Source organism: Bos indicus, chromosome 16 (assembly GCF_029378745.1).
Source record: "Bos indicus isolate NIAB-ARS_2022 breed Sahiwal x Tharparkar chromosome 16, NIAB-ARS_B.indTharparkar_mat_pri_1.0, whole genome shotgun sequence".
Taxonomy (NCBI): domain Eukaryota; kingdom Metazoa; phylum Chordata; class Mammalia; order Artiodactyla; family Bovidae; genus Bos; species Bos indicus.
Window position 1 is genome coordinate 73431436 of NC_091775.1, and position 25068 is coordinate 73456503.

General features: G+C 46.7%; 1 protein-coding gene across 1 annotated transcript in view; it reads left to right on the forward strand.

Annotated features, from left to right (window-relative positions):
• KCNH1 (potassium voltage-gated channel subfamily H member 1) overlaps window positions 1-24537 on the forward strand; it is a 441878-nt gene extending 417341 nt beyond the window's left edge. The window contains exon 11 of the mRNA XM_070768644.1: window positions 18656-24537. Coding sequence (XP_070624745.1) covers window positions 18656-19507 — 852 coding nt within the window. The 3' untranslated portion in view covers window positions 19508-24537. The remainder of the gene's footprint in view (window positions 1-18655) is intronic.
• Window positions 24538-25068: the final 531 nt, after the last annotated feature.

Consider the following 25068-nt stretch of genomic DNA (forward strand, 5'->3'; position numbering starts at 1 on the left):
CCAAGGTCTGGGGTCGAGGCTGGGGTGGCCTAGCTCCAGGGGTGATTCAGTGGGGCCTGATATCAGAAGGGGATAGATGACCCAGGCCCTGTTCCATCCACAGGATGGAATGCATGCTAGGGTACCTACAGCTGCAGACCCCCCCAGCTGAGAGTTCCTACCTGGGGGATAGTGTGTGGCTCTTTTTCCCACCTGCACATGCCCTGCAGGCCCAGGGCTCAGGCAGTACAGACAGAAATCACCAGGAGAGCTATTTTTGTCTTCAGGTCCAGCTCCCCAGGCCTCTGCCCAGGATGGAACTCAGGACTGGGATGTGGAGATGGTGATGCCTGGTGCCCAGGTGGGAAGCTCAGAGGGTCAGAGGACTGGTGTAGCCAGGGAGGGTGAGGGGCTATGTGTGTGCAGCTGGGATACAGGCACTGAGCAGGGGTAGCCCATCTCCTGAAGATATGTGTGTAAGTATGTACACGCGCATGACCTCTCAACAATGTAAAATATGTGCCCAGAGCAGTCTCGCTGTGTTTCCCAGTGTGTGTCTGTATTTCTAGGCTAGGGCACAGGTTCTCAGAGAGAGGTGGAATTCAAGGTGGGGGTGGGATGCGTAGACATTTTTTCTTTCATTTTTTAAAAAACTTTTTATTTTGGAGTACAGCCGATTAACCATGTGATAGGTTCAGGTAGACAGCAAAGGGACTCAGTCATAAATATGCATGTGTCCATTCTCCCCCGAATTCCCCTCCCACCCAGACTAGCACATAACACTGAGCAGATTTCCCTGTGCTCCACAGTAGGTCCTTGTTTGTTCTCCATTTTAAATACAGCAGAGTGTACCTGTCCATCCCAACTTCCCTGTCCCTCACCCCATCCTTCGCTCCAGCAACCATGAGTTCCTTCTCTCTAATTCTGTGAGTCTGTCTCTGTTTTGTAAAACAAGTTCATTTGTATCATGTCTCTAGATCTTGCATAGAAGGGATGTCATGTTGCTGCTTTTCTGACTTCACTCAGTGACACTCTCTAGGTCCATCCATGTTACTGCAAATGGCATGATTTCACTCTTTTTGATGACTGAGTAATACCCCATTGTATGCATGTACCACGTCTTCTTTATCCATTCTTCTGTGGATGGACATTCAGGTTGCTTCCATGCCTTGGCTACTGTGAACAGTGCGGCAGTGAACACTGGGGTGCCTGTATCCTTTCACACCATGTTTTTCTCCAGACATTGCTCAGGAGTGGGACTGCAGGGTCATACGGTAGCTCTAGTTTTTTAAGGAACTTCCATATTGTTCTCCATAGTGGCTGTACCAACATACATTCCTACCAACAGTGTAGAAGGAAGGGTTCCCTTCTCTCCACACCTTCTCCAGCATTTATTGTTGGTGGATTTTTTTGACAGTAGCCATTTGGACTAAAGTGAGGTGATATCTCAGGGTACTTTTGATTAATTAGCGATGTTAATCATCTTTCCATGTGCTTCTTGGCCATCTGTATGTCCTCCTGTGGAGAAATGTCTATTTAGGTCTTCTGCCCATTTTTTGATTAGGTTGTTTGTTTTGATGATGTTGTGCTTCATGAGCTGTTTGTAGATTTTGGAGACTAACCCCTTGGTCACATTACTTGAAATATTTTCTCCCCATCTGTGGGCTATCTTTTCATTCTGTTTATTGTTTCCTTTGCTGAGCATCTTTCATTTTTTAAGTACATAGTTCAGTGCCATTAATTACATGTACATGCAACAATTACTATTATCTATTTCCATTATTTTTCATTATTCCAAACAGAAACTCAGTAACCATTAAGCAATAACTCCCATTCCCCACAGCCCTGGTAGCCTCTAATCTACTTTTTGTCTCTATAAATTTGTTTATGACAGGTACTTCATGTAAGTGGAATTATATGATATCTTATCTCTATAAACTTATTTATGATAGGTACTTCATGTAAGTGGAATTATATGCTATCTTTTTTGTGTGTGTCCAGCTAATCTCACTTAGCATAGTGTCTTCATGGTTCAGCCATGTTTTAGAAGGATCAGAACTTCATTCTTTTTAATGATTAAATAGCATTCCATTTTATGCATATATCACATTTTGTTTATCCATCAATTTGCTGATTGACATTTGGGTCGTTTCCTCCTCTTGGCTCCAGTGAATAATACTGCATTTGAGTACTGGTGAGCCTGTGCAGGCGCTTGCTTTCAGTCCCTCTTGTTTATATTAATATCTGGGAGTGGAACTGCTGGGTTACATAGTAATTCTGTGTTCGCTTTTTGAGAAACTGATGAATGGTTTTCCATAGAGGATGAAGCAATGTATGAGAGTTTGAATCTCTCCACATCCTTGTCAGAACGAGTTATTTTCTGTTTTTTAAGTACATAACAGTCCTAAAGGAGGGGCTTCCCTCATAGCTCAGCTGGTAAAGAATCCGCCTGCAATGCAGGAGACCCTGGTTCAATTCCTGGGTCGGGAAGATTCCCTGGAGAAGGGCATGGCAACCCACTCCAGTATTCTTGGGCTTCCCTGGTGGCTCAGACAGTAAAGAATCCACCTGCAATGTGGGAGACTTGGGTTCGATCCCTGGGTTGAGAAGATCCCCTGGAGGAGGGCATGGCAACCCACTCCAGTATTCATTCCTGGAGAATTCCATGAACAGAGGAGCCTGGTGGGTTACAGCTCATGGGATCGCAAAGAGTCAGATACAACTGAGCAACTAAATACAGCACAACATATCCTAAAGGATATGAAGTGATATCTCATGATTTTCATTTGCTTTGCCCATGACATATGTTATTAAATACCTTTTCATATATTCATGGCCATTTGTATGTTTTGAGAAATATCTAAGTCATTTGCATCTTTTTTAATTGGATGGCTTGCATTTTCTTGTTGAGTGACAGGAATTCTTTATATATTCTGGATATTAAATCCTTATCAGATATGTGACTTAGGAGTATTTTCTCCCATTCTGTGAATTCTCTTTTCATTCTCTAAATTGTATCCTTTAAGGCACAAACATTTAATTTTGATGAAGTCAAATTTACCTATTTTTTCTTCTATTCCATATGCTTTTAGTTTCAGGGCTAAAAAATCATTGCCAAATCAATATTGTGAACATTTTTCCATATGTTTTCTAACATAAAATTCAAACAATCTTATGGCTTTACCTCTTACATTTAGATCTGTGATCCTCTATGAGTTAATTTTTGTATGCAGTGTAAGGGAGGGGTTTGACTTCATTGTTTTGCGTATGGATATCCACTTCTCTGAGCATCACTTGATGAAGACTGTCCTTTCTAGGAACCTTTGTCAAAAATAATTAACTATTCAATTAATTCAGTCATGTTCAACTCTTTGAAACTCTGTGGACCATAACCTGCAGACTCCTCTGTCCATGGGATTCTCCGGGCAAGAATACTGGAGTGGGTTGCCATGCCCTCCTCCAGGGGATCTTCCTGACCCAGGAATCAAACCCATGTCTCTTACATCTCCTGCATTTGCAGGCATGTCAAAAATAATTAACTCTGTAGAGGAGGGTTTACTTCTGGATTCTCTATTCTATTTGTAGTCCTATAAATCTGTCCTTCTGCCAGTGCCACACTATTCTGATTACTGTAGCACTGTAGTAAGACTTTATATTAAAGTATGAGACCTCCAGGCCTAACCAGGGGATGTTAGTGCTAAAGAACTTGCCTACCAATGCAGGAGACATAAGAGACATGGGTTCCATACCTGGGTTGGGAAAATCCCCTGGAAGATGGCATGGCAACCCACTCTAGTACTCTTGCCTGGAGAATCCCATGGACAGAAGAGCCTGGTGGGCTACAGTCCATGGGGTCGCACAGAGTCGGATATGACTGAAGAGACTTAGCATGCACACACGCATGAGACCTCCAACTTTGCTTTCCTTTTTCAAGATAGTTTTGGCTATTCAGAATGCCTTGAGAATATATGAATTTTAGGGTACATTACTTTGTCTAAAAGCACCACTATAGTACTAAAATCCATAGATTACTTTGAGTGGAATTATCATCTTTTTAAAATTGAAGTATAATTGACATATAATATCCCATTAGTTGCAGCTGTACAACATAATGATTTGACATTCGTATACAGTGGAAACTGTCACCACAATAAGTCTAGTTACCATCTGTCACCATACAAAATTACAGACTTTTTTTGGTGTGTGTGATGAGAGCAATTTTCAAATTTGCTATATAATATTACTGACTATAGTCACCATGCTGTACATTATATCCCCATGACTAGTTTATTTTTTAACTAAGCATCTGTATCCCCTTAACCTATTTCACCCACTCCCCAGTATTGTCCCCTTGGAAACCAGAAATCTGTTCTCTGTATCTGTGAGTTTTATCTTGACTATTCATCTTATTTTTTAGATTCCACATGTTGGTGAAATCATACACTATTTGTTTTCCTCTGACTTATTGTATTTAGCCTAAGACTCTCACGGTCCATCCATGTTGTTGAAAGATGGCGAGATGTCATTATTTTTTTGATGACTGAGTAGCCTTCCACTGTGTGTGTCCCGCATCTTATTTGTGCATTCATCCATCAATGGATACTTAGGCTGCTTCCATATTGTGGCCACTGGAAGTAATGCTGCTATGAACTGTCAACACTAGTGTGCATGTATCTTTTCAAATAGCGTCTTCATTGCCTTTGGATAAATACCCAGAAATGGAATTGCTAGGTCATATGGTAGTTCTGTTTTAATTTTTTGAGGAGTCTCAGTATTGTTTTCCATAGTGGCTGCAGCAATTTACATTCCGACCAATGGAGCAGAAGGATTCTCTTTTCTCCACATCCTGCCCAACACTTGTTATTTCTTGTCTTTTTTAATAATAGTCATTCTGATAAGTGTGAGGTGGTATCTTTGATATGCATCTCTCTGTTGATTAGCAATGTTGAGCATCTTTCCCTGTGCATCTTGGCCATTTGTATGTCTTCTTTGGAAAAAATGTCTATTCAAGTCCTCTGCCTATTTTTTATTTTTATTTTTTTTGTAGGTCATAATATTTAATATAAATGTATTGATTTTAATTGGAGGCTAATTACTTTACAATATTGTATTGGTTTTGCCATACATCAACATGAATCTGCCACAGGTGTACACACATTCCCCATCCTGAACCCCCCTCTCAGCTCCCTCTCCATACCATCCCTCTGGGTCATCCCAATGCTCCAGCCCGAGCATCCTGTCTCATGCATCGAACCTGGACTGGCGATTTGTTTCTTATATGCTATCATACATGTTTCCATGCCATTCTCCCAAATCATCACACCCTAACCCTCTTCCACAGAGTCCAAAAGACTGTTCTATACATCTGTGTCTCTTTTGCTGTCTCGCATACAGGGTTATCCTTACCATCTTTGTAAATTCCATATATATGCGTTAGTGTACTGTATTGGTGTTTTTCTTTCTGGCTTACTTCACTCTGTATAATAGGCTCCAGTTTCATCACCTCATTAGAACTGATTCAAATGTATTCTTTTTAATGGCTGAGTAATACTCCATTGTGTATATGTACTCTGCCTACTTTTTAATTGGATTGTTTTGTTATCAAGTTAAGAGTTCTTTACGTATCTTGGAAATTAACCCCTTATTGGAAAATATCTTCTCCCATTAAGTAGGCTGCCTCTTTATTTTGTTGTTTCTTTTGTTGTGCAGAAGCTTTTTAGTTGGATGTAGTCCCGTTTGTTATTGTTGCTTTTGTAGCCATTGCCTTTGGTGTCAGGTCCAAGAACTATTAACTGAGTGTGATGTCAAGGAGCTTACCGCCTCTGTTTTCTAGGAGTTTCATGATTTCTGGTCTTACATTCTTTAATTCATTTTGAATTAATTTTTGTGTGTGGTGTAACATAGCGGTCCACTTTCATTTTGCATGTGGCTGTCCAGTTTTCCTAACACCATTCATTTATTTTTAATTGGAGGATAATTACTTTACAATATTGTATTGGTTTTTCCTGTACAACAATGTGAATCAGTCACGTGATATGTGTGTGTATATTATATATATATATATCCCCTCCCTCTTGAACCTCTCTCTCATCCCCTATCTCACCTCTCTGGGTCATCACAGAGTGCCAGGCTGGGCTCCCTGTGTTATCTAGGAAGCTTCCCACTAGCTATCTATCTTACACAGGGTAGTGTATATATATCAATATTATTGTCTCAATTTGTCCTACCCTGTCCTTCCCTCAAGAACCCACCTGCAACGCAGGAGACACCGGTTCGATCCCTGGGTTGGGAAGATCCCCTGGAGAAAGAAATGGCAACTCGCTCCAGTATTCTTGCCTGGGAAATCCCATGGACAGAGGCACCAACTTGGTGGGCTGCAGTTCATGGAGTCACAAGAGTCAACTTAGCAACTAAACAACAAAAACAATCAAAAAACCCTCCCACTCCTTAAGGTCACTCCTTAAGCATCTCTGAGCTTTGCTCCAGGGATCAGAAGAACCTTGCTATTCATGCAAAAAGCACAAAGGACAGCATGGTTTAAGGACTGTCTGGGAGACAGGGTTGGGCAACTGAAGGGAGGGAGGCCTGGGAGAAAGCTGTGATTCTAGCTAATGACAGGAGATTGTTTTCTTAGTATCTCCTTATGGCAGTTCATGTTTAGTGTATTAAAGCACAACTGATGTGTCTTTTTGTTTTGGTTTGGCCATACCATATAGTATGTGGGATCGTAGTTCCCTGACCAGCTAGGGATCAAATCCAAGTCCCCGCTATTAGAAGCGTGGAGTCTTAACCATCAGATCCCTAGGGAAGTACCAAAACACACAGATTTTTATGTTGATTTTGTACCCTGCAGCTTTACTGAATTTATTGTTTCTCACAGTTTTTAATGAAGTATTTTTTTTTAGATATAAAACCATGTTATTCACAAACACTGACAGTTTTGCCTCTTCTTTTCTAACATGGATGCCTTTTTTATCCTCCCTAACTGCTCTGGTTATGACTTCCAATGCTATGTTGACTAGAGATGGCAAGATTGGGCATCCTTGTCTTCTTTCTGATCTTAAGGGTAAAGCGTCCAGCTTTTCACTTTTGAGCACAGTGTTAGCTGTGGGCTTGTCATATATGGCCTTTATTATGTAGTAGTATATTCCATGTGTAAAACTTTGCTGAGAGTTTTTATCATAAATGGATATTGAATTTTTCATCATCTGAGTTTTACTCTTCATTTTAATGTGTGTCTCACACTGATTCATTTGTGGATATTGAACCATCCTTGCATCTTTGGAATAAATCCCACTTGACCATGGTGTATGATCCTTTTAATGTACTATTGAATTCAGTGTGCTAATATTTTGTTGAGGATTTTTGCATGTATGTTCATTAGGGATGTTGGCCTGTAACTTTTTTGTTGTGTGGCATCCTTCTCTGATTTTTGGTTATCAGTGTAATGATGACCTAGTAAAACTTTCTGGAAAAGTTTGAGAAGGATAGATATTTCATCTTCTTTGAACATTTGTAGAATTCACCTGTGAAGTCCTCTGGTTCTGGCCTTTTGTTTGTTGTGAATTTGTTGATCACTGATTCGGTCTCCTTACTAATAATCAGTCTATTCAGATTATATTTCTTCATGAGTCAGTCTTTGTATGTGTGATTCAGTCTTAGAAGATTGTATGTATCTAAGAATTTATCCATTTCTCGTAGACAGATATTTTTTAAAAGATGACAGGTGATTCCATCCCTCTCCTGGTCAATCACCTCTGCTGGAGAGGGGCAGTGACTCTAGGCTTTCTCCCACAATGTACCATCAAAGCGAAGGAGCTCTGAGTCTCACAGTTGAGATATTAGCTTCAGGATGGAGCTTTATGAAAAGGGAGAAGAGGTTAAAGATTGATCTCCCCAAGATTTCTTCTAATGATTTTTTTCTAAGAATGGGGCCACTGTGTCCCTCCTCCTGGAAGGCCAAGGAGCCAGAGTGGGGGCCCTTGGGAGTGGACGCAGAGACAGGCTACTTAGAACTGCCTGTGGAAGGGCTAAGGGTAGCCTCCTGGCATTCAGATGGTTCCATACAGCTTCCCACGGTGGGAGACAGCAGAAAAGTCAGTGCGCGTGTTTCTAGGGGATGTCTACCATGCTGAAAAATGTTCCTTGGGAACCCAGCACAGCTGAGGTTCCAGGTGGAAGCTCAGTTTTCAGATCATGTCCATTTCTCTTATATCATGACCTGGCATGTGTGTCGGGAAGCAGGCCATGTTGTACTTTACCTGTCTCCTCTGCGTTCCTGGGTCACTGCCTCCATCCCTGTCATTAGCTAGAATCACAGCTTTCTCCCAGGCCTCCCTCCCTTCAGTTGCTCAACCCCATCCCCCAGACAGTCCTTAAACCACGCTGTCCTTTGTGCTTTTTGCATAAATAGCAAGGTTCTTCTGACCCCTGGGGCAAAGCTCAGAGATGCGTAAGGAGTGACCTTAAGGAGTGGGAGGGTTTTTGTTGTTGTTTAGTTGCTAAGTCGACTCTTGTGACCCCATGAACTGTAGCCCACCAGGTGCCTCTGTCCATGGGATTTCCCAGACAAGAATAATAGAGCAAATTGCCATTTTTTTCTCCAGGGGATCTTCCCAACCCAGGGCTCAAACCTGCATCTCCTGCTTTGCATGTGGACTCTCTTCCACTGAGCCACCAGGGAACCTGCTGGGAGGTTACATGGGGTAACTGTGATGGAGCTCGTGTGTACAGGAGTCTGCCTTATACCAGTGCTGCCTGAGGGCCAAAGCAAGTGTTAGCATTCTCAGCTTCCAAGCAAGGAAACCCAGGCTCAGAGAGGAAAGGTGATCGGCTTGTCTCTCAGCTAGCTGTGGCTACGTGTGACTCATAACACGGTTAGCTGGCTGTGTGTACACTGCTGGAAGAGAATTCTGAGAGAGAATGGAAAACACACGTGAGGATGGCCTCTCCTACTGCTGATGGTGTTGCAGAGAAGGCTGCCTGAGCCGGCAGGTGGGCTCACCTTACTGCACAGCCCAGACTGCTCCCTCCTGTGCGCCCCTCCTGGGCTCAGCTCTGATTTTCAGTGGCCAGTACGCGGCCCGGTGTGACTCTGGAGCTGGGGTATGGCACCCACACTTCAGCAGGGAGAGCTCTGCCCTGGCTGATTCGTCAGGAGTAGAGCTCCTGGGAAGAGACCCCTCTGCAAAGCAGCACAGCAAAGAATGGAAGAGACCCCTCCAGCCACCCCTCTCACACTGTGCCCCTTATTCCACAGGTTAGGGGACTTGGGCCTCCAAAGGAAAAGCTCAAGGAGCCCGTAACCCTCTCGGTTATCTTCCCCTCTGAGGGGCCCATCTCTGGCGCAGTCCGCCTGCTCCCCACACCCACCCAGGCACTCTTGCTTCTGCAGGGTCCTCTGGGGAATACAAGATTACTCCCAACTGGGCTCCCAGTTCCTCCCCATCCTGACACATCACCGAGACACCCCTGCAGGGACAGGGCAAGCGGAACTAACTCTCCAGCTGGGGCCCAGTGCTTGGCTCGGGACTGCCCTGCTGAGAGCTCGAGAGAAGGCACAGGTGCCCGAGTGCAACATCACGAGAAATGGATCCTCATTCTGAGTCTCTGAGACCAGCTCTCACCCGCCCCCTCTCCAGGGCGTGAGAGACTTTGCTGTATAGACCAGATCTGAACTCACATCTGTCTGGAATTCAGATGCGAGTGGGACGGTAATAGATACTTTCTCAAGGAGTGTAGACTGGCAAGTTTCCTTGGCAGCTGAGTGGCTGCTCCCTGCTGAAGCAGCGGGAGGGACCCCTTGGGCTCATGCATTTGATGGCTCTAGAGTCAGCATCCTACTATGAGAAACGGGGATTTTTACAGTGCAACATAAAACTATTGATTGGGGGAGTCAAACCCTAGAATAAACAAGTGAAACTGTTAGAACCACCATGTTTCAAAACTAGACAATTGCTTGAATCAAATTATTTGCTCCAGTGCTTTGTGCGTGGAATGGTATCATCTGGCTGAAGCCAGGAGTGGCACAGATCACAAAGGACAGTGACACGTCAGAGCCAACTCTTCAGTAACATACAAGTTGTTAGAATTCGCAATCGTTTGTCCATTGTGGTAGAAAGCAACTATTTTTAAGAGTGGAATTACAGCTATACAAACATGTGTTTTGTATCAGATTTTTTAACCCAGAAAAAATTGAGAGAATGCAACCAACCAGAAGATGGGTGTCTCTTTTCTTAATTATTATCCTCTTTTGGTGGTAAGCAGCACAAACTGCAGAGAATATCCAGTGTACATCAGGTGCAGACCTGCCTGGGTGAGTAACTTCCCTGTCCACGTCACGGGGTGGCGGTGAGGAGTGGGTTACTGATGCAAGCAAAGTGCTTAGCCCAATATCTGGTGCTTCGCTGAGCGCCTGGTTGGTATTGGCCGCTAATCGTGTTGAAGGTTCAGCTGAGCAAGGGAGTGGAAACATGGTGGAGTGATCAGACGTGAAGTGGTGGCAGTGAAATGTCAACCTGCACGAGTCAGACAGAGAAAGACAAATAGCACATGATATCAGGGCTTCCCTGGTGGCTCAGACGGTAAAGAATCCTCCTGCAATGCAGGAGAACTGGGTTCGATCCCCGGGTTGGGAAGATCCCCTGGAGGAGGGCATGGCAACCCATTCCAGTATTCTCGCCTGGAGAATCCCATGGACAGAGGAGCCTGGTGGGCTACAGTCCATGTGGTCACAGAGTAGGACACAACTGAGTGACTGAGCACATATGATATCACTTGTTAAAAAATGATACAAAAAAAAAAGAATATATATGCGCGCACACACACACACACACACACAATTGAGTCATTGTTGTATACACTTGAAACTAACAACATAGGAAATCAATTATACTCCAATATAAAATAAAGATTTTTTAAGTAGGAAAAAAAAAAAAAAGTCAACCTTCAATGCCCACACTGGCTCCCCTGCCTTAGGGTTCCCTTTGCTGCTGTTTCCAGGATAAATACCCCTATTTTCCATTTCCCTCTGTCTGAGATCAGAGGCAAAAAGAATGTTCAGAAGACTATACTTAGGGTGGAAATAAATGTGGTCCCAACTTTCCAAAGCCGTGGTGAGCAGGTTTGTGCAGGAGTATAGGTTGAAGGAAGTGGTGGGGGGTGAGCTAAACATTTAGGCAGAGAAGTATATGGTGGGTTTGATTTTTGCAAGTCACAAGTCATCTTCTGCCTTCTTTTTTAAAAAAATATAGTTGATTTACAAGATTGTATTAGCTTCAGATGTACAGCAAAGTGATTCAGTTATTTTCAGATTATTTTCCATTATTGCTTATTACAGGATATTGAATATAGCCAGCCCTTTGTGATATATACAGTAAATTTATATACAGTAAACCCTGTTGCTTATCTATTTTATATATAATACTTTGTGTCTGTGGATCCCAAACTCCTAATTTATCCCTCACCCACCTCCCTTTCCCCTTTGGGAACCATGAGTTTCTTTCCTATGTGAGTCTCTTTCTATTTTGTATGTAGATTCATTTCAATTTTTAGATTCCACATATAAATGATATCAATAATATTTGCTTATGACTGACTTCACTGAATATAATATTCTGTAAGTCCGTCTATGTTGCTGAAAATATCAATATTTTGTCCCTTCTATGGCTGAATAATATTCCACTGTATATATTATATGCCACGTATTTTTAACCAGTCATCTGCTGATGGGTTCTTGAGTAGTTTCCATGTATTGGCTGCTGAAAATAGTGCTGCTATGAATACTCGGATGCATGTATTTTTTCAAATTATGGTCTTCTCTGGATATATGTTCAGGAGTTGGATTACTAGATCATACAGTGGTTCTACTTTTAAAGGAACCTCCATACTGTTTTCAATAGTGACTGTACCAATTTACATTCCCACTAACAGTGTAGGAGGGTTCCCTTTTTCCCACAGCCTCTCCAGCATTTATTACTTGTAGCCTTTTTGATGAAGCCATTCTGACAGGTGTGAGATGGTGCTTTTGCCAGGTGCCTCATTTCCAAATATTTTCTCCCATTATGTAAGTTGTCTTTTCATTTTTTTTTTTTTGATGGTTTCCTTTCATCTGCAAAAGGTTTTAAGTTTCATTAGGTCCCATTTGTTTATTTTTGCTTTTCTTTCTTTTTCCTTGGGAGACTTATCTAAGAAAATATTTCTAAAATTTATATCCTGAGAATGTTTTGCCTATGTTCTCTTCTAGGAATTTTATGATGTCATGTCTTATATTTAAACCTTTTTGAGTTTATTTTTGTATATGATGTGAGGGAGTGGTCTAATTTCTTTGATTCAAAGGTGGCTGTCCAGCCTTCCCAACACCACTTGCTGAAGAGTCTGTCTTTTCTCTGTTGTATATTCTCGCCTCCTTTTTGTGGATTGACTGACTACAGGTGTGTCGGTTTGTTCCTGTGCTCTTATGCTCCATTGATCTATATGTCTGTTTCTGTGCCAATACTATCATTACTGTGACTTTATAGCATTGTGTGAATGAAGGCCTGAAGAGTTATGCCTTCAGCTTTGTTCTTTTTCCTCAGGATTGTTTTGACAATCTGGGGTCTTTTGTGTTTCCATATAAATTTTAGGATTATTTGTCCTAGTTCTGTGCATCTTCTACTTTTAAGTTTTCCTGTGGAATCATGAAACAGTAGTGTTAACTTCATTTCACAGGTCACGATTAGTGCTTCCCTAGACAGAAGGCACTGTTGAGGGAGTGCTGGAGGATAAACACTGGTCCGCTTGTCTTAATCCTGGAGCATCTCTGATGGGGGAGGCTTGTCACCAGCTCCCCATTTCCTCCTGCCTGATGGTGACTTGGCTCACACACAGGAAAGATGGGTGGGAGGAGAGGCTGGTCTGGCCGGGAGAGTGGAGGTTGAGGGGTCAATGATACAGTCATGCTCTGCATGGGAAGATTCAGGTTTAGAGCTGGGGCTGGAGCGAAAAACAGCATTGCTTCTGAATGTGAAGGGAGGGAGAGGTTTCTCATAAATGTCATTTCATTGCATCACTGCAGCAAGGCTAAAAGTAAGAAGTTTTGTCAATAAGACAACTGAAGCCTAGAAAGAACAAGAAATGTCCTCAGGGTCCCAGCAGGCGGGTGCTTGTACCAGTCGTCAGCACCTCTGCTGGCTCTTAGCTGCACGAAGGTGAGGTGTGAACTAAGGCAGAAAGACCTCATGGAGCACAGAGAGAATAGGGCAGGGCTTTGGGGGAGGACCACACTTAGGGGATGGGAAGAAGCAGCAGCTATATAGGCACCAAGTCTTAGGGCTGTGACTACAAATTATCTCAACCTGGGTGGCTTAAAACAACAGAAATGTGTTCTCTGCGTGGAGGATGGAAACTTGAACCAAGGTGTCTGTAGGGTCGGCTCCTCCTGGAGGCTGTGAGAATCATTCCATGCCTCTCCTAGCTCCTGGTGCTATCGTCGGTCCATGGCATTTCTTGGCTTGTAGCTAAATTGTTGTTGCTCAGTCGTGTCTGACTCTTTGTGACCCCACGGACTGCAGCACTCCAGGCTTCCCTGTCCTACACTATCTCCTGGAGCTTGCTCAAACTCATGTTCATTGAGTCGATGATGCCATCCAACCATCTTATCTTCTGTCGCCCCTTCTCCTCCTGCTCTCAAGCTTTCCCAGCATCAGGGTCTTTTCCAGTGAGTCAGCTCTTCACATCAGGTGGCCAGAGTATTGGAGCTTCAGTGTCAGTCCTACCAAAGAATATTCAGGGTTGATCTCCTTGCAGTCCAAGGGACTCTCAAGAGTCTTCTCCAGCACCGCAGTTCAAAAGCATCAGTTCTTTGGCGCTCAGCTTTCTTTAGGGTTCAACTCTGATATCCATACATGACCACTGGAAAAACCATAGCTTTGACTAGATGGACCTTTGTTGGCAAAGTGATGTAGCTAAATACAAAACTCCAGTGTCTACCTTCGTCTTCATGCGGGCTTTTGCTCTGTTTCATGTCTTCTCTTTTCTATCTCTTGGAAGGATGCTCATGCTTGGATTTAGGGCCCACCCTGATGCAGAGTGATCTCACCTCAACATCCTTACCTTATCACATCTGCAAAGACCCTAAGCCCGAACATCACCACATCATGAGGTTCAGGTGGATGTGTCTTCTGGTGCCTGTAATTCACAAAGTGAGAAAGAGAATGAGAAATGTGGCCTCAGTGAAACACCTGAAGCCAGTGACATCCACATACCAGTAGCGTCTCTTCTCTGAGCGGCAAACAAGGGGTGCGTCTCCTTCACTTGGTGGCGTTAGGAAGAAGGGATCCTCATTACTCTTGGGTTTGAGCCTTCCTGAAGACAGATGAACAGACCCAGGCTAGTCTGTCCACAGAAGACTTTGCTGATCCTCTCGCTGTCAGTGGGGGCCCTTTAAAGAGTGAAAGAGATGATGCCAGTCCTCACGGGATGTCACTAAGGGGGCTGACAAGGTCAGTCTTGATTGATGCCAGAGGAAACTGCAGATGGTGCATGGGAGGGGCTGGCCTGTGAGCTGCACTCTGGGTGCCACGGAACCAGAGGACCGCTGGTCTCTAGATTCTCTGTGGATAAAATGCACCGGGACTCCTGCTCCTCCTACCTGGTGCCATGCCCTGAGGGTAACTGGTAGCCTCACCACTCTCCAGGGAGGCAAGATTTTCCCAGGAACCAAAATACTCAGCTCCTGTGTCCTCACGAGTCTTCTTTCTCACCTTAACCACTCCAAGCCTGGCTCTCACGTGAAGTCAAGGACCACACTAATGGGTTCTAATGTACCTAGTGAGTCCTCCTCTTCTTAGATTCTTTGAGATCCTCAGCTTCATGGTCTCTCCCCGCCCCTTGGCTTCACAGTGCTGTCCCTGAATTCTTTAGAGAGCTCGCTGATGGACAGAGAGGAAGAGAAACTACTAGAGAGGTGGTGGAGTTAATCAACACATCTGAGAGAAAAATCATCCTTTTCCCTAAAACCAAGGCACATCCCTAGCTGAACGACTCAGAATAGGGGTACGGATGGGGGCTCAGATGGGCCAGGGTTTGCGTCTTAGCTCCACTATGTGAGTGCCCTTAGGTGGTCATCTACCCTTTCTAAGCTTGTTTTTTTCATTTAAATAATGAGGATGGTTGTCCCCACCTGCTGGGGCTGCTGCAAGGATGATGTGAGACAGCGCACATCAAACATTGAACAGTCATTTCCTCCCACTGGGACTGCTGCCACAAAGCCACGGCTCTCAGGTGGGTGGCCTTTCTACCTTAGGGTCAGTACACGCGCTGTTTCCCGTGTGAACACCTTTGCCCAAGTCTTTTACCTTTTATTCCTAATTCCAACTCATCCTTCTAGAATCGTCTCAAGGGTTGCCCCCACAATGAATGATACATGATACATTTACTCAGTAAGTCTTTTTAAGACTCTTCAATTACCCAACTTCATCCTCATGATACTAAGTGTCAGTTGCTCAGTCATGTCAGATTCTATGCAACCCCGTGGACTGTAGCCCGCCTGGCTCCTCTGTCCATGGGATTTCCAGGCAGCAGTACTGGAGTGGGATGCTATTTCCTTTTCCAGGGGATCTTCCCGACCCTAGTCTCCTGCATTGCAGGCAGACTCTCTGCATCTGAGCCACCAGGGAACCAGTAGTGCTATCTGCTTTCACAGATGAAGAAACTGAAGCTTGAGGACCATGGTCCTAGGCCTGCCTGGGATCCAAAACTTGTGCTCATGCTGCCCATCACTCCATGTGACTCCACCCGCCCCGTGCCCCCCGACCCTGCTCGGGGAAACTCAGCCCCTTGTACTTCAGCTGCGAGTCTGCCTCTGAGGGCAGCGCTGTGCTTTCCTCCCTTGTAGCTCCAGGCGCCGGCAGCACACAGGCACAGCGCAGGGAGTGATTGCTGACCTGGACTGGCCCCGTCTCCTGGGGAGCCCCGCACCCTCTGAGACTCCGCGTCTGCATGGACCATATGCTCCTGATGCTGTCTAGAGAAAAATGTAGCATTTGATTCCACAGGAAACAGAAGTGGCCATCTTGAGGGGGTTAAGAAGCAGCCTTTTCAAAAAGCCTTGTCATATCTCTTCATCTTCAGCTTGTTTTTCTGCGTTTTCAGTTTCTTAAATGGTCAAGTTCATTAATCTTCATGCTTTATGCTCTGTCATAAAACCAGGCAGGGCTACTGGTGGAGGGGGCTGGTGGCTGAGGAAACTATGAGGAAAACAGCGTCACCAGGGCCTTTAGGGACATTCGGGTGGGCCTTCCTCCTGACCCCACGCTGCTCTGTCCCTCTAAGTGGCTTGAGTCAGTGCCAGCATAGACTCCAGCTTTGGGCAAAAAGGCCTGGCCTTCCTCTGTCATGGAATGGTTATGGGTATGTGCCTTGAATACAGTAGGTGCTCAGCACATGTTTGCTTGGCTTGGTGTCCTCCACCCCAGACAGCAAACCAGCCTTTTCAGAGGAAAAAGGTGGCATGAGTGATTGCAGAGCCTGCCAGTCAGTCGCCTTTCAGTCATCCTCAGGGGCCGGGGGCTCACTGGCCTCACTGGGGTCATTCTTCCTCTTCTCCCATGACCCCACTCTGTGCCCAGCTCAGTCTCAGCATCACGGAGGAGGGGAGGAGGGTGCAGAGGTGGTGTGTGGCCACACTCACGCATAAGCAGGTGCACATACGGAGGACAGCACAGTGACCTCACCAGTCATCAGCCGTGACCAGTCTGAGAGCCTGGTCAGCATCACCTGGGAGCTTCCTGCAAATGCCAGTTTCTGACCCTGCCACGGGGAAGTCTCCCTCAGTAGAGACCACCTCCTCCTTCACGTGGTTCTGAAGGGCAGCTAGATTTGAGAACTGTTGATCTGGTCCAGCCAAGGAAGGACGTGACTTGCCCAAGGTCACACAGCCGGTCAGTGGCAGAGTCTTCTTTCTACCCTTCTCTGGGTATTTCAGATTTGGGACATATATCTAAATTCAATTAAAACCAAAATCTCTTTTGGTTTATCCACAGTTTGCTATGATTCATACCTCAGTCTCTACATTTACTCAAACCACTGAGAACTGACATTTTATAAATGTTTTTACTCCCCAGTCTAAGCCCTTTTAAGCCGCTGGACTCCCATCCTCTGTGCTGTCAGGACTCCGGGTGGTTCACCTCCCTCCAGGCCTGTCTTTCCCCTCCCTGTGCTGTGGGGACCCTGCTTCCCTGGGTCTGGTCGGGGCTTGAGAGGGGCTGGGCCCTCCTGAAATGCAACCCAGGAGAGGCAGTCAAGGGTGCTGACTCACCTCAGCTCCCAGCAGGATTACTTTCTCAGACAAACTTGAAAACAACTGCTCAGGAAGCCCTGCAAGCTGAAGAACTGGGTGTCAATTCAGTTCAGCTCCCAGACTGTCTACTAAGGCCTCTCCCCACTGCTCAGTGAGCCTTCAGAGGGATCTCCAGAGAGATGAGTGAGGCACAGCAGCCACCTCTGTCCTGGGGCATCCTGTCTCCCCATCTACACTGTTCAGGATTCAGCATGGGCCTCCCATGCCCAACACGTCAGGCATTCCTGTGGACCGGCAGGACTGTCTGGCTAGGGAGGACCCAGACTTACCCCATCACTGGTGCCTGGACCAGTGCTGTTGTTCAGTTGCCCATTCCTGTCTCTCTCTGACGCCATGGACTGCAGCACGCCAGGCTTCCCTGTCCATCACTGTCTCCTAGGAGCTTGCTCACACTCATGTCCATTGAGTCAGTCATGCCATCCAACCTTCTCATCCTCTGTCGTCCCCTTCTCCTCCTGCCCTCAATCTTTCCCAGCATCAGGGTCTTTTCCAGTGAGTTAGCACTTCACAGGTGGCCAAAGTATTGGAGTTTCAGCTTCAAAATCAGTCCTACCAATGAACAGCCAGGACTGATCTCCTTTAGGGTGGACTGGTTGGATCTCCTTGCAGTTCAAGGGACTCTTGAGAATCTTCTCCAGCACCACAGTTCAAAAGCATCAATTCTTCAGCACTCAGCTTTCTTTATGGTCCAACTCTCACATCTGTACATGATTGCTAGAAAAACCACAGCTTTGGCCAGATGGACCTTTGTCATCAGTGATGTCTCTGCTTTTTAGTATGCTGTCTAGGTTAGTTATAGCTTTTCTTCCAAGGAGCAAGCATCTTTTAATTTCATGGCTGCAGTCACCATCTGCAGTGATTTTGGAGCCCAAGAAAAGAAAGTCTGTCACTGCTTTCATTGTTTCCCCATCTATTTGACATGAAGTGATGGAACCGGATGCTATGATCTTCGTTTTTTTTGAATGTTGAATTTTAAGCCAGCTTTTTCACTCCTCTTTCACTTTCATCAAGAGACTCTTTAGTTCCTCTTCACTTTCAGCCATAGGGTGGTGTCATCTACATATCTGAGGTTATTGATATTTCTCCCGGCAATCTTGATTCCAGCTTGTGCTTCATCCAGCCCAGCATTTCACATGATGTACTCTGCATATAAGTTAAATAAGCAGGGTGACAATATACAGTATTGACATACTCCTTTCCCAATTTGGAAACAGTCAGTTGTTGCATGTCCGGTTCTAACTGTTGCTTTCTGACCCGCATACAGGTTTCTCAAGAGGCAGGTCAAGTGGTCTGGCGCCACAGCTGGGTTAACATGGCTTGTACTGCGTCTCCCCGCAGATCGTGTTCCGGAAGATCAGTGACGTGAAACGGGAGGAGGAGGAGCGCATGAAGCGGAAGAATGAGGCCCCCCTGATCCTGCCGCCCGACCACCCCGTCCGGCGGCTCTTCCAGAGGTTCCGCCAGCAGAAGGAAGCCAGGCTGGCCGCGGAGAGGGGCGGGCGGGACTTGGACGACCTGGACGTGGAGAAGGGCAGCATCCTCACCGAGCACAGCCACCACGGCCTGGCGAAGGCCAGCGTCGTCACCGTCCGAGAGAGCCCTGCCACGCCCGTGGCCTTCCCGGCGGCCGCCGCCCCGGCGGGGCTGGATCACGCCCGGCTGCAGGCGCCTGGGGCCGAGGGCCTGGGCCCCAAGGCCGGCGGGGCCGACTGCGCCAAGCGCAAGGGCTGGGCCCGCTTCAAGGATGCCTGCGGGCAGGCTGAGGACTGGAGCAAGGTGTCCAAGGCCGAGTCCATGGAAACGCTCCCCGAGAGGACGAAGGCCGCCGGCGAGGCCACACTCAAGAAGACGGACTCGTGCGACAGCGGCATCACCAAGAGCGACCTGCGTCTGGACAACGTGGGCGAGGCCAGAAGCCCCCAGGACCGGAGCCCCATCTTGGCGGAGGTCAAGCACTCCTTCTACCCCATCCCCGAGCAGACGCTGCAGGCCGCCGTCCTGGAGGTGAAGCACGAGCTCAAGGAGGACATCAAGGCCTTGAGCACCAAGATGACGAGCATTGAGAAACAGCTCTCTGAGATACTCAGGATATTAACCTCCAGAAGATCCTCTCAGTCGCCTCAGGAGCTATTTGAAATATCGAGGCCCCAGTCCCCAGAGTCAGAGAGAGACATTTTTGGCGCAAGCTGAGAGGTCTGTTGTAAAAAAAAAAGAAAAAAAATCCAAGATGACAAAAACCTACCGTCCTGCCCTAGACACCACCACACACACACCTACATGACCAACAACCTTCAAAGTAGGCTTTTCCCAACAGAAAACACAAGCGGGACCAGTCACTTCGGCTCGCTCTCTCTGGGGAGAGGCATGCACCCCGACCCTGCGAGATGGGAGCTGCGTCTGAACTCTCTCTGCAGAATTTTGGAAGAGGGGGGCATGCCGTCTAAAGGGTATTTTCCTTCATTTTTAATTTTTTCTTACTGCCATGATATTTGTAACAACATGAAAACTACCAGGAAAGAAACAGCAGCTGCTGGGGATGGGTGGGACAGCAGCAAGGACCCCTCGTGTGTACTAGCACACTGGGCTTCTCTGCCAAGAACCCCAGAGACTGCGGTGGGCACAGGGAGTTCCCAGCGTTCCCTGTCCTTGGACAGCCTCTGTCTGATGTCACCGTCTATTTTTGTACCGTCGTCATTTGTAACAAGCTTGGGACAAGGGGAGCTTGAGGGAGGGCAGAGCCTCTTGACTTCCTGTCTCGAACAGTTAAGGCTGAAAAGCAGCTGAGATGGCTTTGGGTGCCTCCTCTAGACACTTAGAGCCGGGAATCTTCAGGTCTGTTTTCCCCAAAGAGATAAGCCAAGAACTGGAGACTGGCGGTGGGGAGCCAGAGACTCTCTGGGCTGTGATCTGCAGCCCTTAGCTGCTAAGGGAGCGCAGAAGGGGAGGGCCCTGTGGGCTCCAGATGACTCTCTGGCCTGGCTCCATGCCACTGGCCACATCACACAGGCCCTTTGCTTCTTTTCTTTCTTGACCTCTTCCTAAGTGTTCCTGTGGCATTCCTCAGGGTACGGGGCATCGGCAGGAAGGGTGATGAGCCCGGATTTGCTTTATTAGCAAAATAGACACATAGACACTCACACACAAAACCTCAGTAAAATGATTGTAACAAGAGCAATGTTTATATGATGATTCTCACTGGGACTGCCCCTAGAGAAGTTTGTATTTTGTCCACTGCATGGGTTCATTTATAGGACACTCGGGAGCCATGCTTGGCCTTATTTTAAAGCTAATCTTTTTATCTCATATGAAAGTCAGTAGGACTTGGAAAGAAACCAGAGACTGCAGGTCTATGACTGTACTTGCTTCAGGAGAGAAGAGAGAAAGAGGCAGGTGTTTCCAGATTGTCTCTGTCAAGTGACAGAGAGGTGACTGTGGAGCTGTGGTCTATGAGGAAGGTCCAAGCTTTGAACGATGATCATGGAGCCAGCTATGGGCTATCCACGTCCCTAAACTATGATGCTTAGAGAACACTGCACTGCCTCAGTCACCTGGGGTCACGTTTGTTCCTATGCTTGGGCTCCTTTCAGGGGCATCTGAGAAAGGAAAGAGGGATCATCAGGACCCTAAAAATTGATAAGCAAGTTTGGAAGTTCAGAAAACTCAGCTTGGAGAGAGCAGAGTTAGGAGGGCAAGTGATCTGGACTGTGAGTGGGCATGGGATCATCCAGGGCGCTCACCTTTTGCACGCATTGCCCTGGGGCAGTCCTGTGTGTTGCTGGCATTGCTTTGCAGCAGAGATAGAGGCTAGGTCCCAATGGTGATTTCCCTCCTTGCCAAGGGGAACCTGCCGCCCCAAGGGTGTCCAGCGTTTCTGAAAGCCGCCTGTCTGGGCCCACCTCCCCCTGCAGTCCCGCTCAGTGGCCACGGCCTGACCCAGGACTCGGACCTAAGTTGTCCCTGTGGAATGGGGCTGTACTCACCCGGCTTCTGGCTTGGCACAGACTGCCCTGGAGAGCAGAGACTGAGGTCCAGGTGAGGGTCCTTCCTCAGGGGCCATACACACTTGTTCAGCTTCTCTCAGGAGGTTTACATGGGTGCCCCCAGGCTTTCTGAGACATTACTGGATTTGGCCTCAGATGGCAGCAAACAGATGGGGGGAGTTAAATTCCTCAGGGCCGAGAGTCATGACTGTTAATGATTCTGGGTAAGCCGTGGGGCTTTCAGCCTCTTTGAGAAGCTGCCAACTAGTCCTTGGGGCCGAGCCTGGAATCACATCTGCCAGCTGTCCCTGAAATGTTCCAGTTTGCCATTCCTTAAACATGCCTCCCAACCTGCTCCCCAAGGTTAGGACTTACCACTTGTAAGGCAGGGGAAAAGTGAAAGTGTTCGTCACTCAGTCGTGCCCGACTCTTTGCAACCGCATGGACTGTAGCCCATCAGGCTCCTCTGTCCATGGGATTCTCCAGGCAAGAGTACTGGAGTGGGTTGCCATTTCCTTCTCCCAGGGATTGAACCTGGGTCTCCTGCATTGCAGGCAGATTTTTTACCATCTGAGCCAGCAGGGAAGGCAGGATGAGGGCCCTGACAACACCAACACCCAGCTTCAGAAGCCCCTGCCCAGGACCCAGTCGGCTCTTCCCTCCAGCTTTGCCTGAGGGGCAAGGATGCTCGTGTGTGAGGCTTTGAAGTCCAGACCTGATTGGAGAGAAAAATAATGCTTCGTGAATATATTGCTTGATCAACTCCTAGGATTCAAACTGAGCTCATGGTGAGAAGCCTGGATCCACTCGTCTGGGGGTCACAGGGCCCACAACCCATGCTCCTGGGGGTGACAGAGCAACACAGGTAGGGCTGTGTATGCTTTTACTCTTCTCCATTTAAGGATTTGTGGGATTTTTGCTATAATGATTCTCTCTGGAAAAAAAATTTTTTTTAATGAGCCAAACCTTTACTTGTACTTTTCTGACACGCACTTGGCCACAGGCTGCTTTGTGCTTACTACCTACCTTTGCCCAGATGCTACTCTGGCTTCCCAAGCGAGGACCACAAGCTTCAGATACCACCAACTCAACCTTCCACTATAAACCATTATCTGGTGGCCAAAGAGAGATTAGGGAAAACAAAAACTGGGTATTGGACCCAACCTTTAGAGTATAGAAAAGTGATGCTGAGGGATGTAGACTAACCTGAGCTGTTTTTCTCCTTTTTGAGGGAAGGCGACATGGTGTCTTTATACCACTGCCCAGGAATTGCTGGTTACCTGATCTTTTACATCATCAGTTCCTTACTTTGGATGTCATTCATAGGGAGTATCCTTGACACGCTTTGAAGGAGGAGGCCCTGCCCGTACCCCTCCCTCCCTGCTGACGGAGGTGGGGGTGAGGGTTGAGTCTGTGACTAAGATGGTCAGCAAGATGGAATGCGCATTCTTGGCGGAGGGCATCGTCTCCAGCAATGAGTGTTGCTGTTCCATATACCCGCACAGCCTCCTCCTCCGGGTAGGACCAGATTCCTGTAGGAGGCAGCGGGACGCAGCCACCTGGTTGAGAAGCCCCGGTCTGGTGCACAGTCATTGTAGCTCCAGCGTCACCCATCCCCCTCCCTCACCTTCACATCCTCCGGGGCTTGATTCTTTCTGAGACCTTCCTTTCTATTCCGGACCTCAGATTAAACCTGTGTGCACCGAGTTTGTAGCCAGTAGTCGGAAACCAGTGGTTTCCAAAAATGCCCCAGCCACATGGGCCCACGTGTTTCAATGCTGCTTCCAATTCTTGTTATCCAATCCCTGGGCTTGTTTTACCTTCAGCCTTCTAGATCATCCTAAGTGCTATGACACACAGCGCGTCCTGTGGCCAAACAGCAGGGCCCTTTCCTGGAATCCTTTTTCAGCCAGCTCAAAGTAAAAACACCCTCCATCACACCACTCCATCCAGTGACCGGCCTCTCCTGGATCGGTAAGTGGAAGGTGAAAGTGTTAAGCTAGCTGTTAAACTTTGCACCCAAACCTGGGTAGGGAGGAAACGAATGCCTTAGAAGCCCCAGGCAGGTGTAGGAAGGAGCCTCAGAAACCCTTGCTGCATTCACCACCAGATGGCACAGGTGCCCTCTGGGAAATTTCTGGAGCCCTAGCGGCCATATGAGTTGACATGTGTTTGATGAACAGACTGTACTGTGTTTTGCTCTACAGATGTTTAGCCTTAAGACCCTTGAATGGAACTCCAACCGTGATGGCGCTGCCAACACTCTTCCCTCTCCCCCCTCCTCACATAGTGTTGCTTAAAGAGGAGACCCCCGAGGGCCTGCTCAGGCCCCCTACACGGCCTCTCCTCTGTCACTCCGTCACTGCACTGCCTTCTCGCTCGCGTCAATAAAAATGACCTTCACCAGCTCTCGTGCCCTCTAACTGGATGAGATCTCAGCGTCCCCCCAGCACGAACCGCAGCCATCAGAGACAGCACCCAGGGTGTTCATGTTGAGATGTTTCAACTGACTGTGCCTCCAGCTTAACTTAGTTTCAAATGAAACTTACTTCATTCTCACGTGAGCCTATTGGACTTATTCTGGAACCTCTAGAACTGGACCTGACTACCCCACAGGTACCAGACCGGTGGGTGCCCTCCCCCACTACCCACCAGGAAGTGTTTCTTGGAGCCACTATCTTTTTATCTGTGACTTCAGAGTCAGCCAACAGATCCACTAGTCATTCAAGGAGATGTTCATGGATCTTGTTATCAGGATATGAACTGCTTTTATATGAAGAAAGATGCACCCCCTCCCCCCCCAATGAATTCACTCTCACTATTCAGACACTGTGTGTGTGCATCCGTCAGAGACCGTCCCACATTTCGCCAGTCCTTTGAGGACACGTCTGCTCACGAGCGGTTCGTCATTTTGGGACTCCTCCTTGTATTAACACTCTTGCCATTGAGTCCTGCCAAATCCTCCATTGGATTTCTCTTCTTCCTTTGTATCTGTCATTTAGCCCAAAGGAGCATGAATCAACAGAAGTGCAAATGAGCTGATACTATCTTTGTGGTCAACTGAGGACGCTGCCAAAACTCTGCTGTCTGACTGCAACCCGGGGACATGAAGAGGAACGGGTGGCCCCACCATGATATTCCCTTCTCAACATTTTTAAATAAGCACAAGTGATATTTGTAAAAAGAAAAAAAAAGTTTAATTTTATTTATTATGGTAAATAAACTATTTTATAATGATCATACATGATTGCTTTTGCCTTTCCTTGTATAAACTTCCAGGCACTGAATTAGGTGAATTACCTAAGATAAAAGAACTAGGTGGTACTTTCATAGACCTTTTCAAAAGCCTTGGGACCTCTAATTTGGACAGCACCTATGACTGTGGTTTTTGGAGCATTTTAAAATTCTAGAGACACCAAGATTGTGTGAGTTCTGCACAGTGAGGGAATGGCTGTGAAGGTGCTTTGCCATATGATCTTGAAATAGAGCTATCAATGCTAGGAGACACACAGATGCCTTCCAAACCTGGCATCGCTGGGCAGTTGTGGCACAAACAGTACTGAACACAGAGCTGAAGCTGACCTCCCACCTAGAGCTGAACGCTTTAATCCTGAACAGTTTGGATTGCAATCTGTATGTTCAGGCTTTGCTGCCTTTTAAAACACACTGTCAAAAAACCGAGTCTTTCTGGAAAGAGTGCCAACAATGTGAGTTCCGACCTGTGCTTTATTCACTGACGGTCTCAGAAGCGATGACGGTAGAGAGCTGCCT